Here is an 18072-nt window from a genome sequence, read left to right as displayed (position 1 = left end):
TTCTTTGCTTATTTGGAGAATATAAACATCATAACAATTACAATATCATTTAAATTTATTATAAATATACATTATAAAATACCTGTTATATTTATAGGTATAAAAATAACTTCATATTTAATTTGCAAATTTACATCTTAAAACATAACTAGCAGTTTCTTATAAGCATATATAATTTACAGCCAAAACAATCAGAGAAATTAAGCTTTATGTTGATCCATGTTAAAAAATGATACTCCTAAATGCTCCTTTTTTGGCATTTAAAGTTACTTTATTTATTATCTTTATTTATTTATTTCTAGAGTTGGCTTCCATGAAAGCGCATGAACTAGTACTTACATGAACCTAACCACTTGCCAGGTCATACACACAGTTATGATTATGTTCACAGCACACTTTAAGGGGCCTCATTCAAATCTAAAACTGCTTGGAAGTTTAATAGGCATCCCGAACATAATATACACAGCTCCAGATTCTAAAATTTCCCTTCCCTTAGCTTTGCCCATAAAAATTAATGGCTACTGTACCTTCATTGGCTCTGACCAAAAACCTTGAACTCATCTCTAAAATCCTCTCTCACCCCCACATCTAGCCTATAAGAAAATCCTGATGACTTTCTCATCAAAAAATAAAAATCTTCCACCATTTAGCCTCTACACCATTGTCATCCTAGCCCAGAAAATCTTCATAACTCTCCTGGGTTACTGAAATAGTTTCTAACTAGTTGTCCAGCTTCTATCCACCTTTAACCCTTTAGGACAGTCTAATTTCCACACAGCAGTCATAGTGATCTTATTATTATGTAGATCAAATCAAGTAATTCTCAAAATCCTCCAATAGCTTTCCAGCATTCTCAGAATTAAATTCAATGTCCTCTTTACTAAAATCTAGAAGGCCCCTAACTCAAACCCCTTTTGGTCCTCAAGTACCTAATTTCATTTTCTCCTCCTGTTTTCTAAGCTCACCTACTCTGTTTATCCTGGTCTCCTTGTTGGAATATTTTGGACATGCTCCCCATTATAAGGGTTTTGCATTTGTTGTTCCTCCAACTCTAATTTTCATCCTTAGTTCTCTTCATGTCTCACTTCCTCATCCATTTCAGGTTCCTATTTTATGAAATCTCAGAACAGCCCTGGATTCCCTCTTTAAACCTGAAGCCACCTTGCACTCCATTTCCTTGTGTCCTGCTGTTTTTCTCCAGCACTGATGGCCATCAACCACACCAAAGCATAGATGTGTTCATTATTGGTTTATTCCTTGTTCCTTACAGCAAATATAAGCTTCCTAGGAGCAGATTTCTGTGTATTTAGTCAATAGCCCAGAATAGAATAGTGCCTGACAAATGCTCAAGAAATGTTTCTTGAATGAATGAGTAAATATAAGAGTACTACCAGGCTTTTAAATTTTTATTTCATTCACCTTATGTAGCCTAACTCATCTATTTTTGCAGATATATAGTGCATTAAAGTAGTACCACAGACAAAGCTTGATGGAGGTTGGGAACTTACCAAGCAACAGATAACTCAAGAACACAAGCTCCTTCTAGCATGTGGCTCATCACTTTCAAAGTCCTTTAATTCTAGCTTAGGAAAATGAGGATGGAGACAGAATAATACCAATGGAAGCCTTAGGGGTTGGTTCTAGAAGTGGTGTATACTGGTTTTTGTCAGAAACAGTATCATACAACTTAGCTTAGTTCAGAAGACTGGGAGATACAATCTTCCAGGGCCCAAGGAAGAGAAAACTGGGTTGGTGAGTATCTAGTCCATCCCTGCTATACATAAACTAGAAAAACACTAACATTTCATGAACTTTTTTTTTACTTTCATAAAATACTTTACAATTTATGCTGCATGGCATGCCTACAGAGAAACATGATGGAAATAAAGTAGAATGATGGGATTAAGCATGACTGGGGGAGTGAAGAAAGAAGTATAAGCTACATTTTTCAAGAAATGCCTCTCTGGGTAGGTGATATTTGAACTGAGATATTAGAGATGAGAAAACCAGACATGCAAAAATGAGAGATGTAATAACACAGGTAGAGGGAAGAGTTAGTATAAAGACCTGGGTCAGGACTAAATGTGGCATATTTGCAAAGAGTGAAAGATTGAGGTAGCAGAGGGTACTGGACAGGGAGTGTGAGGGATCATGTGGCCAGAGAGAGGTAGGCAGGAGACAACTTGCAGAACCTGGTATGCCACAGGATGAAGTTTGGATTTTATTTTAAAACAACGGGGAAGACATGTTGTATTTAAAGCAGGGAATCTAATGATCAGGTTTACATTTTTAAAAGATCTGTTTGGTTATTGTGAAGTGAGTGAATTATTACAGGGTAAGGTAGGGTGAATTAGCAGACTTTTGCAGTAGTGTCAGAGATAGAAAAATGTAAATGCATTCTGGAGGAAGGCCTATCAGACTTACTAGTAGATTTAATGCTGGGAAGTGCAGGGTGAGAGAATTAGCAATCCCAATGACTCCTAGGCCTTTAACTTGAGTAAATTCACAGAAGTTTACAGTTTGCTTTTACAAAAATGAGGAAGAGTAGAAGACCAGGTTTCCTGACAGGAAAAAAAAACAGAATTCTTTGTAGGCATGACAATTTGGAGACATTTCTTAGATACACAAGTTCAGGAGAGAAGTCAATGATAGAGATATCACCATGAGGATTATTACCATATGGAGAGTATTTATAGCTGGAGGATGGGAGAGGCCACCTGGGGAAGTGTAGCAATGAGAAGAAAAAGTAATAGGGCTGAGCCAGGAAGGAGTGGAGGGAAACAGAATCTATCAACCAGAAGTCTGGCAAAAGAGGAACAGCCCCCTGAGGATGCTGAGCAGGACAGCTTGAGAGTCAGCAGGAAAACCAGAACCATACTAATAATGGGAGTCAGGAAGGGAAAAACAGGCATGGTAGGTTGTACTGACTGACCTAAGAGGTAAAGAAAATGTTTGAGCGGCAAATGGTGGTGGGCACTGAAAGAGCAAATGACTGAAAGGGCAGAGGAAAGAAGGGAAATTCCACCGAACAGGAAAACAGAAAGAACATGTAGAGGATGCTAGTTTCATCAGCACTTCAGCCAAACTTTTTTGATAAAAATAAGCAGAGTAGCTCCTGAGGAAACAGCATAGGTGTGGTGGGTTGTTGTTGGCTCAAGACAAAAAAAGTATTTTTTAACTAATGGGAGTTACTGAAGGACATTTTCTATGCTGATAGGAACCATCCTGTTGAAACTAGGAAAAAGATATCTATCTAAATCAGAGTTTAAAAACTCCCTTACCTAATCTGACTTAAAATCCTTCTGGTTCTTCAACCTATGAAATTTCACTCTATAAAAATGCAAATTAGTAAGACATTAAGAATTTTTAGGGGATCCCTGGGTGGCTCAGTGGTTTAGCACCTGCCTTCAGCCCAGGGCATGATCCTGGAGTCCAGGGATCGAGTCCCACATTGGGCTCCCTGCATGGAGCCTGCTTCTCCCTCTGCCTCTGTCTCTGCCATTCTCTCTCTCTCTCTCTCTCTCTCTGTCTCTTATGAATAAAGAAATAAAATCTTTTTAAAAAAAATTTTTTTTAATTATCTGGAATTTAAAATGCATTTATTTTATTTTGATCTTGTTAGAAAAACATAGTAAAAATACATTTTAATAAATCTGTTTTTCCAAGGAAAGAACATATAATTAACAAATTCTGCATATAAACACAATCTAATTAATTATTTTAATATTTAAGTTTAAAGCAACTAAAAGGGGGGGAAGGATATTGGCCAAATTCATACATTATATAGTTGTATGTTACTGCCAAATCTGTATGCCTGATTGTAAAAATAGACACTATTTCCTCAGTACTTTTCTTTAAAGTAATGCATGTCTTATTCACTGGGGATTTGCTTTTGAGTTAACCAGATCTGATACAAATTCTTTCTCTGTGACTCTCAAAATGTCTGAGCCTCATTTGTAAGTGTACGTATGTGTGTATGTGACAGAGAGGGACAGAGAAGGGGAGAGAAACAGAGAGAGAGAGAGAAATGGGAAAATATTAAATACCCTAGAGAAATACAAGGGTTAAAGATAGCGTATATAAAGCAGAATTCTGGCATTTATAGATGCTTATTTTTATTATTGATACTTTTTTATTATCATTATTATTGGTTTTTTGATAAAGTTAAGGAATCTATATAACACAAGAAGAACTTAATTTCTCTTGATGGTAACTGACAAACAAAAACAAATTGTTACTCATAAAACAAAAAGCCTTTTCTTTATTCCTAAAAGAAATATATACATGCATCAATAAACATTAAAAAAACCATAAAGTACCAAACCTTTGTGTGTGTATGTGGGGTCAGGAAGTAATTTGGTTTTAAAATTAACAGAGAATATGGAATTGAGCAACATTGAGAATTTACAACTGAATTTTATATTATGGCTAGTGCAGGATGTAGTATAGAATGAGAGTAAAGAGAAAGAAGTAAAATAAGAGTGGGAGGAGAAACAAGCATGTGACAATGAAGAACCCGTGGTATAAGGAAGTAGCAACTGAGACAAATTGGAAATGAGCAAGATAGGCAAGAAAAGGCTCAGGTAAATAAGTCGTCCCAAAGTCACAGCTTAATCTTCCTTTGAGTTTTGTTACTCTAGAAGATTAGTGATTATTCTTTCTATTAGTGATTGATTTTTTTATATCTTTTTTTTTTTTTACTGCCTAACTTATAATGTTAGAATCTTCTCTCCTAATGGGCTAACTAGTGAAGATTCTGACAGAGAAATTATTCCCTGGATTGCAGGAATAGTTAGTTACCAGGGCAGCTGTCTTTCCAAAGGCTGAAAATAAATTAAGTTGAAATCCAGAGTTTGACTTTTACTAAAAGTTAAACATACCCCCTTCCTCATCTTCTCTTCATTTTCATTTAATAGAAGTTTTTCCCTTAATCTCTACTTAATTGCTGAATTGACCAGCGTTTCCTATTTTCTTTGTAAAATACATTAGTTGTGCTCATTGTACCTTGACTGCTCAGAGCTCTCAGAACACACCCAAGTAGACCAGCACAGGGTACTCCCCACCAGCTAAGGTCCATGATTACACAGTTCCAAGGAGTTTGTAAGTAACCCTCCTTATATCCCAGTTGTGCTTGCTATTGTAATCAAAGATTAATCAAGGTGATGCAGTATGAGTGTGATAAGGAGAACCGCTGTCAATGAAAATTAAATTAATGCTACAGAAAGATGAGAGGATCATCTTCCGAGTGTCTCAAGTTCTTGTTTCAGATTAAGGAAATCACAAAATTGAAACTGTAAATGATACATTATTGGTATAGCTTATGCAAGAAATATGGCATAGAATTCCAATCCGCAATCACTTAATCAAAGAAAATGCCACGGCCTTACATCAAAAGGCTGCCATCTGCATGCAAATGAACTGTTTTAAGTCAAAATAGAATACTTAAGGTATGAATGTGTCATTTTTATGGCTTCCTTTACCAAAAGACCCTTTCGGTTCATTAACTTACTGGTTTTTATCAGAGCAGATAAGATCATATCTGCTGTACTCTTAAGTAAGATACCACAGACAATAAATATTCTTGCTACATGGAAATAAACAAATAAAGTATAGAAATAAGTAACATATCCAGTCATTACAAGCAAAGTTTGCAAATGAAAAGAAAACCACAGGTTAATTAATGTATATAAGTTATTAGAGTTGGAAAAAAAGTTATTAGAGTTGGTTAACATTTTATTCTGAGACATCTGTCCTCATTAAGTACAATAGGAGCAATTACATTATGTTGCCACATATTTTTTATAAATCTAAAATTTTTTGAATATTGATGACATAAGCTTGGGAATATATGAACAAATGTAAGAAAATAATATTACTTACATCATAATCAAAATGATATATCCATGATCATATATAAAAGATGACCACTTATTAAAATTTTAATATACACAGATGGAATACTATACCATATGATTGTCTATATTAATATTTTTCTTGAAAACTGAATAATAGCATAAATTTTATAAGACTTAAGTTTCATATTAATATAAATAGGCAGATTCATAAAATAATGCATTTTAACAAATACCAAGTAATAAGTTTTGTCTTTAAACTGATGTGATTGTGCCTCATGATACTATAATCCTCAAGACAAACAAAATAAATGATTTGTTAATGAGGAAAAAACATACATTGGTAAAATTGTAAGTAAAATTATCAAATGAAATGCATAGTTGCTGAGATATTATCTTTAATAAGAGAAATCATACAAACCTCTCTAGAAAAGATTTATGCTTCATTTTAAGCCTGAACTACAACCTCTACAATAAATATGCACAATAGTGCACTTAGTCTGCACTGCCACCAAGTGCTGAAACCAATTAGTTTTAAGATTCTTGCAGTAGCTATATGCAGTTTCTTTTGCTATTATGAGTAGCAATTTGGAGACAGGCTAAGAGCAAACCACTCCAACCATGAATGGCTATAAGAGCAACACAATTTAGACATGACAATAAAATCTCAAAAGCATTAATAAAACATCAAGAATCCTACCAGCTCACTGGAAGTTCATGAAGTCTAAAAATGCTATTCAGCTTGTAGTCAAATTTTGCTGGACAAATATTTTCTTTATGTAAATACAGGTTTGGATTCGGTTGCATATCTGTGGGAAATTCTGAATCCTGGAGGAAAAATAAAAAGCAAGAGATATGTGTAAAATGGCCATATTACTGTACACATTGATACCATCTTATTTAATCTTAAATTACAACATAAATATTACTATTATGTTCCCTTAGGAGTTACCTTAAGTCCTTCACTTCCTATTTTGGTCTTGAGAAAACATGCCAAAAAGATAAAATGTCAAATAAGGCAAGTACCTATTTGCATAAGTTTACATGGAAAATTATTTAAAAACATTCCCTAATAAATTATAAATGAAGCACAATACAGTATTGTCTTATATTATTGGTCGATTGTTCTTTTTCAATAAGTTCCCATCCCCAAAAGTAATGTCAGTAAAATCCGTGATTATTCTTATACTTTTGTCCTCTCTACATGATGAATCAAAAACACTTCCCATGGGAAACAGAATAATATAAATTATTGGATTAATTATGATTTTCTTCTTAAGCCTCAGGACACAGGGCTAATTTAAAAGCACTTACTAAAGGTAAAACATTTCTGTCATAATCATTTTATTTTTTTTGTCATAATCATTTTAAATCTCACATACATTAGAATCCATGTCTGTCAAGCAACTGAAACTGGAGATCAAAGATCATGTTTATAATCCAGGAGAAAGTAGCCTCTCAGTGGAAGAAAGATATGTTATAAACAGGCACTTAATTAACATTTAACAACAGATGGATTAATTGCTCAACTCTACAAAAAAAAAGGAAGTAATCAATCCACTTATACTTAAAGCCTTAAAATTACCTTTAGAGAGGGAGGTATGTCATTTGTGTATTCATTCATTTATTCAAAAATATTTATAAGTGTTACTTTATCCCAAACATTATTCTAGGCATGGGGAACCCACCAGTGAACAAAACAGATGAAAAGTCTTGCCCTTGTGAAGGTTATATTAGAATTGGAAAATGATAAAACCAATTTTTATGAATGAAGTATTTTTCTGATTAAGAAATACATGTTTATATAGAAATATCATGTATTCCATATGCTACAAAGAAAAAATTAAAAGAAATCTTATTTTCACCACACATATAATTACTATTAGCACTTTGATGTAATAATTTGTCTATCAATTTTTACAAAGTTGAGACCATATTCTATTACCCACCCTTCATTTTTCAGTTTACATTATATCACTATACTTTCACTTTAGTCTATTTTGAAAGAATAAAAATCATATTTTATTTAACATTCAGCTATATTTGTTTTCCTTATAATTATCAATACTATGAACAGACTTTTCTGTTTATAGATCGGCACCTCACTGATTAAATCCTTAAAACACAGGTCTAAAAGTGTAAAGAGGGCGCCTGGTTGGCTCAGTCAGGTAAGCATCTGCCTTCTGCCCAGGTCATGATCCCAGGGTCCTGGAATGGAGCTTAGAGTCCCGTTTCCTGCTCAGCAGGGAATCTGCTTCTTCTCCCTCTGTCCCTCCCTCTTGCTTGTGCGCGCTCTCTCTCAAATAAATAAAATCTTTTAAAAATAAAAGTGTAAATTATTTGAAAATATTTAACAAAAAACATGATACCTCTTCACAGATTGCTCTTCAGAAATGTTATATGAATTTCTATACTGCCTGTCATATAATACTGTGTGCAATTTACCACAATTTTGTTAATGCTATATACACATACATACACACACTTAGATTTAAAATAATACATTCAGGGATGGAATAAATGGGTAATGGGTGTTAAGGGGAGCACTTGTGATGAGCACTGGGTGTTGTATATAAGTGATAAATCACGAAATTCTGCTCCTGAAGCCAATATTATACTATATGTTAATTAACTAGAATTTAAATAAAACCTCGAAACAAAAAAAATAAGTAGAATAAAAGAATACATTCAGTAAACTATTTCTTTGACTAATAGTTATTAAATGTCTATTTCATGAGAGGCACTGGTTTTAACTCTTATGTCCTTGAACAAAATAGACAAAATTCCCTTCCCTGTGAAGACTTCATTCTAGCAGGACACCATAGACAATAAAAATAATAAGCATGTAAATCATATCTATAAGGAAAAAGGCTTAGGAAAAATTGTTGCTAATTCATATAAAAAACTATAATATTGACATTCCTTAAATTAATTGATTAGGTTTAATCTTTGTGTTTCTTTTTTCTTTTTTTACTTCCTTTTTTTGAAATGTAGGTTTATGCCTTTTGTCCATTTTACTATTGTTGTGATAATTCACTTTAATAATGTTGCTTGGGTTGGAAATGGAGGGACGGTAAACCATTATGCTGGAAAATATAGCAAGGTGAATCAGAATCCAGCCTTATATAATTTTTTTAACTACATGGAAAAATCTAGAACCATAAACTTATTATCTACAGCAATTTTTACAAGCACTATTAAGCCAATCATTATATAAAACTAAAACAATGAGACATTTAATAAAACCCAATCAACTAGGCTTAATAAAACCAAATCAGCAACAGCCTCTTTGGTGTAGCTGGGAAGAATACCGGAAATTATAATAATACCTGAACAACTATTTAAAGGAAGATTTATAAGAGCAGTGAAAGCCTAGAAACAGCAATCCTATCTAAACATAAATGCACTTGCAGAGGCAAAATGTAAGACTCCTCCTATCGCCCAGCATGTATACTGAACTATTCCAGGAAACAAAAGCAAATAAATGAGCAGGCAGGTCGGTGAGGCAAATGCAGGATACATAAATAAGGACTGTGCATCGACAATAGAGGGAGTAAAATAAATTTTAAAACTATTCTTTCAAGCTACATATCACTATCATTTCTCTGTATTGACAAGGTACAACTGGAGGGCAAAGCTAAGCTCTCAGTAATATGCTTTGATAGGTCAGTCGTCCTTTACTCTGCCTACTTGTTGAAATCATCAGGCAGTTTTTAAAAACACCAGTATCACTGGATCTCTCCTCAGATCAATTAGGTAATAATTTCCCAAGGTAAGGCTCTAACATTGGTATTTATTTTAAAGTTCCCCACGTGAAATAAAAGTCAGGGTTGAAAATCGTGGCTGTCCCTAGCGACTGAGTTCCACCACATACAAGAGTATGTGACTTTAGTCAAGCTGCTTAACAAACTTTTTAGGATGCATTCTCCCATCTGTAAAATACAACCAAAATCACACCTGATTAAAAGGCTGCTCTGAGGATTAAGGGAGATAATCTCTTTAAAGTGGTAATCACATGCTTAGCACCTAATAAATCCCTAATAGTCATTAGCTATTTCTGGGGATATTTTTATTACTGCTGCAATTAGTGGCACACATTAATTTCAACCAGTTAGTAAATTCATTATGAATTATATCAATCTATTTATTTATTATAAAATATTTTATCTTGAGAACTCAAATTTCAGGTTTAATATTCTCCTGGGATATTGATTAAGGCAGATTTTAGTTTGATCCCACCTGTCAGAATCCCAATCCCACATGGACTTAATTATTGATTATCTCTGTTTGTCCCAGGATCAATAATAAAAGGAACTTACTGGTCAGCCAGTAGGAATCAAATATAGTTTTATTGCTTATGTTCAAAGGATGAAAAACCTGATGGGTAACTCTTAGTATTTCAGTGATGTATCAGTTAGGCATCTTCTGAATCTATCCTGATTAGGAAGCCAAACTATCTACTTGGTCTCCTTCCACAGGAATCTCTTGCATACCTATGTGTCTTCCAGGCCCTGTGTCTATGCCATTCAACCCATATCTGCTTCTCTATCTTGTTCTTTGCTTTCCATTGATGTGACATTCAAGGGAATTGCCAGTTTTGAACCTGAAGTTCAAGATTATTCACTCAACATTTGAATGTTTGTTCTGTATCAGGTACCATGTTAGTTACCAGATCAAAAACACAAGTGGAATCCACTCCTTCCATTGAAGGCTTCACAGTCTCACAAAGGAACAGCATAAATGAAAAACTACATCACTGAGAAAAGCAAGAATAGAAATATGCAGAAGATAATAAAATGAAAAAATAAGCAATGAATCTATTGGAATGAAGTAGATACGCAATCAATATCACTAATTGCAGATATCATTATCTTGACAAATGATGGTGATAGATATAGATAAGCAGGCAGAAGCCAACAGGGTAAAGGAACAGTAATAAGGCCATAGTACTATGAAGGTAGTATAAATTATAAAATTTAGTAAGTTTCATATATGCAATGAATGAACAGAAGATATAAAAGAAAAATATTCCATTAAATCTAGCAACAAGACATAAAATACCTAATAGAACACTAATAAGAAAGGTACTGGGTCTAAAGAAATAAAAGTACACTTTATTCAGAGACACAAAGCAGGATATGATTTAATATAGATATTCCATGGACTCAGATAAAAATTGTGTTGGCAAACTTCTTAAAAAGTTTAATTTAAATATTTAATTTAATTCAAATAAAAACTTCAGTGTGAATTTTGAGAAAACTTAGAAAATTATTCTAAAATTAATCTGAAATAATAAGTCAAACCAAATTACTTTGAAGTTTATACTACCTCCATTTTACAGTTGAGAAAACAAACTCATAGTAATTTATCCAAATCCAAACAACAAATCTAAGAGACTCCAAAATCTAATGATTTTCCCTATATAAAATGAATACACAAAAATGGAGTATTTTTTTAATCATTCAATTATCAAGCTGAATAAAAACAAGTTTTAACAAGATAATTATGTCAACTATTGTCCAAGGATTGGAAAAAGACTCTCACTTGGGGGTGAATACAAACTAATTTAACTTTTTCAAAGGGCAAATTAGAAATATCCACTGAAATAAAAATTGAGTTGTCAGTTCCACAGCTAGGCATTGACCTTATGGAGATCCTCACATAGTTTTACTAAATTACAAATGAAAGTTTTCTTTTTTCTTTTTAAAATTTATTTTTGTTGTTAATGCTTTTGTTTTCTGATCTGCAGCATTTTTTACAATATTAGGTATTTAAAACACCCTAGTTGTACATCGGTATACTGATTTAATATATTATTTTTAATTATAGTGCTATTCTTGTATACTACATAAAACAGAATGAGGTACTTGCAGGATTGGTATAACCCTAGTGCACCAGTATGGTCCTGCTGATTGTTAAAATACGGAAAGATATCCATACTACTTGGATACAACTGATACCCTGAACATGTCCTCCATGTTCTTCTCCCCCCACCAACCCTAGCTACTTCTTTGGATACTAACCCTTGCCCCCAACTTAATCACCATCATGTTCTAATTATTAAATTCCTAACACAACTGGGCCTCCAGGACCTTTCACCCATTCCACATCCAGCATCCATTCTGATTGGTCAGTGCCCATGTTATAATGGTTGTTAAATATTTTGACTACCACTCTAAATTTATATATGTATTTATAGAGAATTAGCTCTATGATAGATTATTAACTTATAAAAGAAATGTACATATCATATAAATAAAACCATCTCATTTTTATTAAATAAAAAGAATCTACATAGGTAAGCACTAATGTATGTATAAAACATTTGAGAGAAACTGAACAGTGGTCACGAATAGATGTAATAAATGGAGGTCAGAACAAAGGGAAGAGAATCATTTACTTTTAATATTATATCTTTCTTTACTGTTTAAATTAATTTTTTAAAAAATGTAAAGGTAAGAGCAGCCCGGGTGGCTCAGCAGTTTAGCACTGCCGTCAGCCCAGGGCCAGATCCTGGAGACCCAGGATCGAGTCCCACATCAAGCTCCCCACATGGAACTTCTCTCTCTCTCTCTCTCTCTCTCTCTCTCTCTCTCTCTCTCTCTGTCTCTCATGAATAAATAAATAAAAATCTTGGGATCCCTGGGTGGCGCAGCGTTTAGCGCCTGCCTTTGGCCCAGGGCGTGATCCTGGAGACCCGGGATCAAATCCCACATCGGGCTCCCGGTGCATGGAGCCTGCTGCTCCCTCTGCCTGTGTCTCTGCTTCTCTCTCTATCTGTGTGACTATCATAAATAAATAAAAATTTAAAAAAATATATTAAATAAATATCTTAAAAAAATTTAAAGGTAAAAGATGAATGTTTTAAGATAGACACAGTATTAAATAAACACCACATTAGAACAGATTCTAATGTATTTTTTCTCGTTTAGAATCCCCATGTGGAGAGGCATTTGTGAGAAATGAAGTTTTGTTCAGGCTTCTGTGCCCTCGTTATTTCATTTATCACTCAAGTAGTCCATGCCTGCTGACAAACGTCACACATCACCATCTAGTAATGACTGACAGCTGACATTATCAGCAAGACCTCATTGAGCTAATTGATATTCACAGTTTAAGTATGAAAATAGAAGTTAGTCAAGGAAAACCTTCCTTACTCAGGGATTTGTTCAATTTCCTGACCTTTATATTTGTTTGTATTATTGTGGCCTTAGGTTGTAGAGCAGAGGATTATACCTGTAAAATGCTGTTTTCACATGTACTTAAACATTTTTGAACTAATATCCTATGTTTCTAATTATTTTTTAAAGTTTCTACTCTATCAAGCAAAACAGTTTTAATGTATGCTAAAGTTATCACTAAGTTCTTTACTTGGACCCATATCAAATTAGAACAGTGTAAATATCATGTCATCTTTTCTTCTTAATAGCATGGTAATCATTATGAACACTACCACTGAGTAATACAACTTTGCCTACTTTTTAGTTTTCTGTCATATAGCTATAATAATTACAGTAATTCCTGCCCTTTTCTTAATCTCCTTTTCCTGCTGTTTCTAATCTGCTTATAGGCCCCCAAATACCATAACTAAGTCTATTATGAACACTATTAAGAACATTATCTTAACTATGCCAATAAAGTTCTGTATTAGGACCTTCTTCCCACAAGTATGGTAGTTTTCAATGCAGGTCATTATCTCTGGTGAGATTCCCACATTGTTGGCTTCCTTTGAGGGTAAGTCTACGTTTTTTGATGACCAAGTCTCCAGAGAAGACTCAAAATGAATTATGCAATAAAACTTGCTGTGAAAACTAGTTTTAACAATTTGAGAAGAAAATATAGAACACTGTCTCTTATCCTGCTCCCAAATTAATTCCAGATGGACTATACAGTTCAATGTTTAAAAAAAAAACAAAAAAAGAAGCCATAAAATCCACAGAAAGGACATACAAGTAATGTTTATATGTTCTGGGAATACGGAAGCCCTTTCTAAGCATAATATTAAGGAAAAAACTGTGAAGTAAAAGATAGTTATATTTGATTAAGTAGTTTTTTAAATTTCTATATGTTTTAATTTTTATATTTAAAATCAATTATAAAAACTAAACTATTTTGAAGAAAAATGGCTAGAAATTATGGATACACATGTCTCCCAAAAAGTAATCAGTAAACATGTAAAAAGATTTCAGTCTCACTAATAATTAAATACTAATTAATTAAAATAACAAATGAGGTGTTATTCATTTGCAAATTGGTAAATTATATATTTTAAATAAGATTACTGCATTGGTGCAGTTATTCTCATATACTGAAAGTAGGTTCAAGAAATTTGGCCATGTGTATTAAACATAATTTAAAAATGACCAAATACCTTTTACCACTAAGTCTATTTCTAAAAATATATTCTAAGAAAATATTCAAACCAATGTGCTAGGATAAATACATGAAGATATCTATGAACCATTATTTAATATAATGAAGCACTTAAAACACCTAACCTCTAATAAATATGAACTGCAGAATACCAAGCATCCAGGTGACAGGATACTATGTAGTTAAAAATTGTATTCACAAAGAGTATGGATAGACATAGAAAAGTATCCATGTAATTTAGAGAGCATATGAGTATCAATACATATAAATGTACAACTAGAAGAAAATGTGTCAGAATACTAATAGTAGCGAAGTCTTTATGCTTTTTTATTTTGTATTCATTTCTGTGTTTTCAAACACAGCTGGGCTCTTATCCTTCTATTTCTCTGGAAGCCACCCTGGTAACTCCCATAGTCCCCAAAAGCCTAAAAAAAGATGCTAATCAAATTCCAAGCAGGATTCAAGGAGGTGATGGGGTCATTCATACAGTATATAGTTATTGCTTATATGTAGCTATTAAAATATAGTTTCTTATTTTCCCAATAGTTTTAAAACAGGTCAGTTTATTATTATAAGAAAATAGTTATAACATCTTTTTAAATTCTATTTGACACAAAAAATAGCAGTTAATTGAAAGATGACAAAAATTAATGAATTGGACATTTGCCAGTAAGAACATAATCTATTTAGGTTTGTAAAGTAAGATAATTCTCCACTAACAGTTTTATTTGAAAATGAAGAATTTCTAAGCCCTTATTAATTCCCTTCACTTAGCCTCATGTAAACTAAAATTGATAGACATGGAAATTTCAATGACTTTTAGATTATATCCCTTTCACTATAATTTTCATTTAAAATAAACAATTGTGTAATCTCTATAAAGCAGAAACGAAGAATAAGTCTTATAAAGGTTAAATTTGCCTGAAGATATATCTGACCAGTTAGAAATTGCTGAATTGGATGACTTGTCTAGTTCCATTCACTGCCTAATATATTCTCTAGTTGGCGGCCTTCCAAAATGAAGAATAAGTGTGCATTTTTGTAATTGAAATTGCAACACTTAGCTTAGCTATCTTATCCTGACTTTAATGTTGTTAAATTAATCATTATAATTTAATAAAAAAATATTGTCATCTAATTTTTCATTTTTATAAAGCTTGTTATGCAGTAATGCAAATACCTGAAAAGCATCAATAATATATTACATGTAAAATATTCCTAAACAATAAATTATAACCTTTGTTTAACACTATTACAATTATATAAAAGTGTTGCAAACTCAAAAATATTCAAAAGGAGGGTAAGGGAAATGGAGATACAGGTAGCACAAAGCCATGAAGGTTAAGAAAAGTGCACCATAACGATGACACAAGTGACCATCTGACAGTGCCAGATACTGAAGCAGCACTAGACAATGCTTTACGCAAATATCAATAAGTGGAGGAACTTTCGAACATGGTGGCTCTGTTTTCAAAAAATGACTAAATCATACTCTCACCTATTGGGCTAATGGCATTACTCTGAGTAAATGTCAAGAGTTTTCTGATTAAAAAAAAGAAGTTTTCTGATTAGTTTTGTGGATAGAAAGTGTGGATAATTATTGACATCTCTCCTCACTAGTTTTATCTGCTTCCATTCCTCAAAGGCAATGCAAAATTTTATTTTAGTAAGCTAAAGTTATTTGCATTAGCAGCTAAGGAGGCATATCTAATACTTCTTCCCTGATTGGCATTGGCTTGTTTTACATGTCAAGGTATAAATGCAAGCCTGTGCCTAAAGTGATATTATTTTAGCTGTCTTAAGTTTTCTACGTGGATAATCTGCTTGTGGTTTGGTGACATAACATTATGAGGTCCCACAGTAAAATAACCTCCACTTAATTACTCAACGTTCTTATAATTCATATTATCTTCCATAATATTTATGTTCTTTTTGTTAATATGTTTCAATGATTCTTCTTATATTTGTAATTTTTACATTAATTTATTTATTTATTAAAGGTTTTATTTATTTATTTATGAGAGACAGAGAGAGAGAGGGGCAGAGACACAGGCAGAGAAAGAAGCAGGCCTCATGCAGGGAGCCTGATGCAGGACTCGATCCCAGGACTCCAGGATCGTGCCGTGGGCCAAAGGGAGGTACTCAACCACTGAGCCACCTAGGCATCCCACATTTTTCTAATTTAAATTCAAATTGTAAACATATAACACCCAGTGTTTATCTTCGAATTTTAAATAAAGTTGCAGTTGTGACTATGTAGAGTAGGATCAGAATTCAAAAACCAGGCATCAAGAAGATAATTCAAATGAATTAATTTGGTGGGCATCAAAAGATTTATTTCATACATTTAATACACAAATTCCTCACTTAACGTACAAACATACTCTCCCTTCCTCTCTTTCAGTAAACATATAACTTTTTTGCTCTTCACTGATTCTGTCTCCTCTTTGGTTAAAGATATAATCAACTTTTAACCCTACTATAAGAAAAAAGAGAAGTATGAAGATTAATTTCAATGCATTTCAGTCTCAATACTAGGAAGACAATTGGGCTGGTGATTACTGTGGACTCTGAGGAATGCATATATATTTTATGTGAACCACCATTGCCACTAAGTTCCAAACACTAGAAGGAATGCAGTATGAATGTAATCCCAATAGTAGAAGATAGTACTTTTTTAAAAAAAAAAAAGATCCAGATATTTGGGTTTTCCATTTAGTCATTCACCAAACTTGTACTGATAATCCTAATTTACCAGGCAGTATTCCAACTACCTGAAAAACATTAGTAAGCAAACAGAAAAACAAACTTTGTATCCCATATGAAGTTTTCAATATATTGGGGAGACATAAACAATAAATAGATCACATAAAATCTTAGAATATAAAAACTGCTATGAAGAGAGAAAAAGAGAAGAGGAAAAGAGACTGGAGGAATATTGAGTGGGAAGGGAGTTTGTTTTGGCAGGTGGTTGTGAGATTTTACATTAAGTGGTCTGAGTAAGCCTAGGTGACAATCTAAGCATAGAGCTGAAGGCAGTGATGGAGTCAATAGTGAAACTATCTGGGAGGAGAGCATTCCAGGCAGAAGAAAAAGCCAGTTCAAGGACTCAAAGGAGGGGGTGAACATGGCATGTTCCAACAAAAAGGAGGCCAATGTGGTTGGAAAGAAGAAAGGAGAAGAACACACTTTTAGGTGAATTAGAATGAATTATAAATGTGGTAACTAATTTATATAATGTCTATTTAATCCTAAGAAATGTCAATATTGGGAAGGCCAAACAAAAATACATACATGAACTGCAATCTTCTATCGTTATCCCTGATTTATAACTTATTTAAAAAAATTTAGTTGCAATTACTTAAAACTATTGGTATAAATAAAGTTTCCTAAGAGTATTCAGAAAATGAGTGGGTAATAATAATCAAATGAATTCTTCCTAAAAAAAGCTCTCCCCCTCCATGTACAGAATAGAAATCAAGCAAAACTTTTAAAACTGTCAAATAGTTTCTATTAATTCATTCAGAAAAAATGTATTACTGCAAAAATGGTGTGTTAGATGCATGGGGATACAGGGACATGGGATATAGTCCCTGATCTCAAGGAGCTTACAGGTATCTGAAGAGAAACTATTGCCAGTGAATGGTGATTCTTGGGGGTAGAGACAAGGGAGTAAATACTTTTATAAATACTAGCTACCATCACTTTCATGTTCACAGCCCCAAACAAGTCATGCTGCTGCTACTTTCTGTCAGTGAAAACAGTACTCATTATTATGATATTATAGAGTTTACAAAGTAATTTCACATGTATCATTGCATTGACATAGCTAGTGATTTATTTTGCC

At 33.2% G+C, this 18072-nt stretch overlaps 1 protein-coding gene across 1 annotated transcript in view; it reads right to left on the bottom strand.

The window, feature by feature from the left end:
- The window catches only part of SPAG16 (sperm associated antigen 16), a 925123-nt gene that overhangs the window by 775113 nt on the left and 131938 nt on the right, over positions 1 to 18072 (bottom strand). Inside the window, exon 10 of the mRNA XM_055345436.1 lies at positions 6553 to 6680. Coding sequence (XP_055201411.1) covers positions 6553 to 6680 — 128 coding nt within the window. The remainder of the gene's footprint in view (positions 1 to 6552; positions 6681 to 18072) is intronic.

Source organism: Nyctereutes procyonoides, unplaced genomic scaffold (assembly GCF_905146905.1).
Source record: "Nyctereutes procyonoides isolate TBG_1078 unplaced genomic scaffold, NYPRO_anot_genome, whole genome shotgun sequence".
Lineage (NCBI taxonomy): Eukaryota > Metazoa > Chordata > Mammalia > Carnivora > Canidae > Nyctereutes > Nyctereutes procyonoides.
Note: the sequence above shows the minus strand (reverse complement) of the source record. Positions and strands in the feature narration are given on the sequence as shown.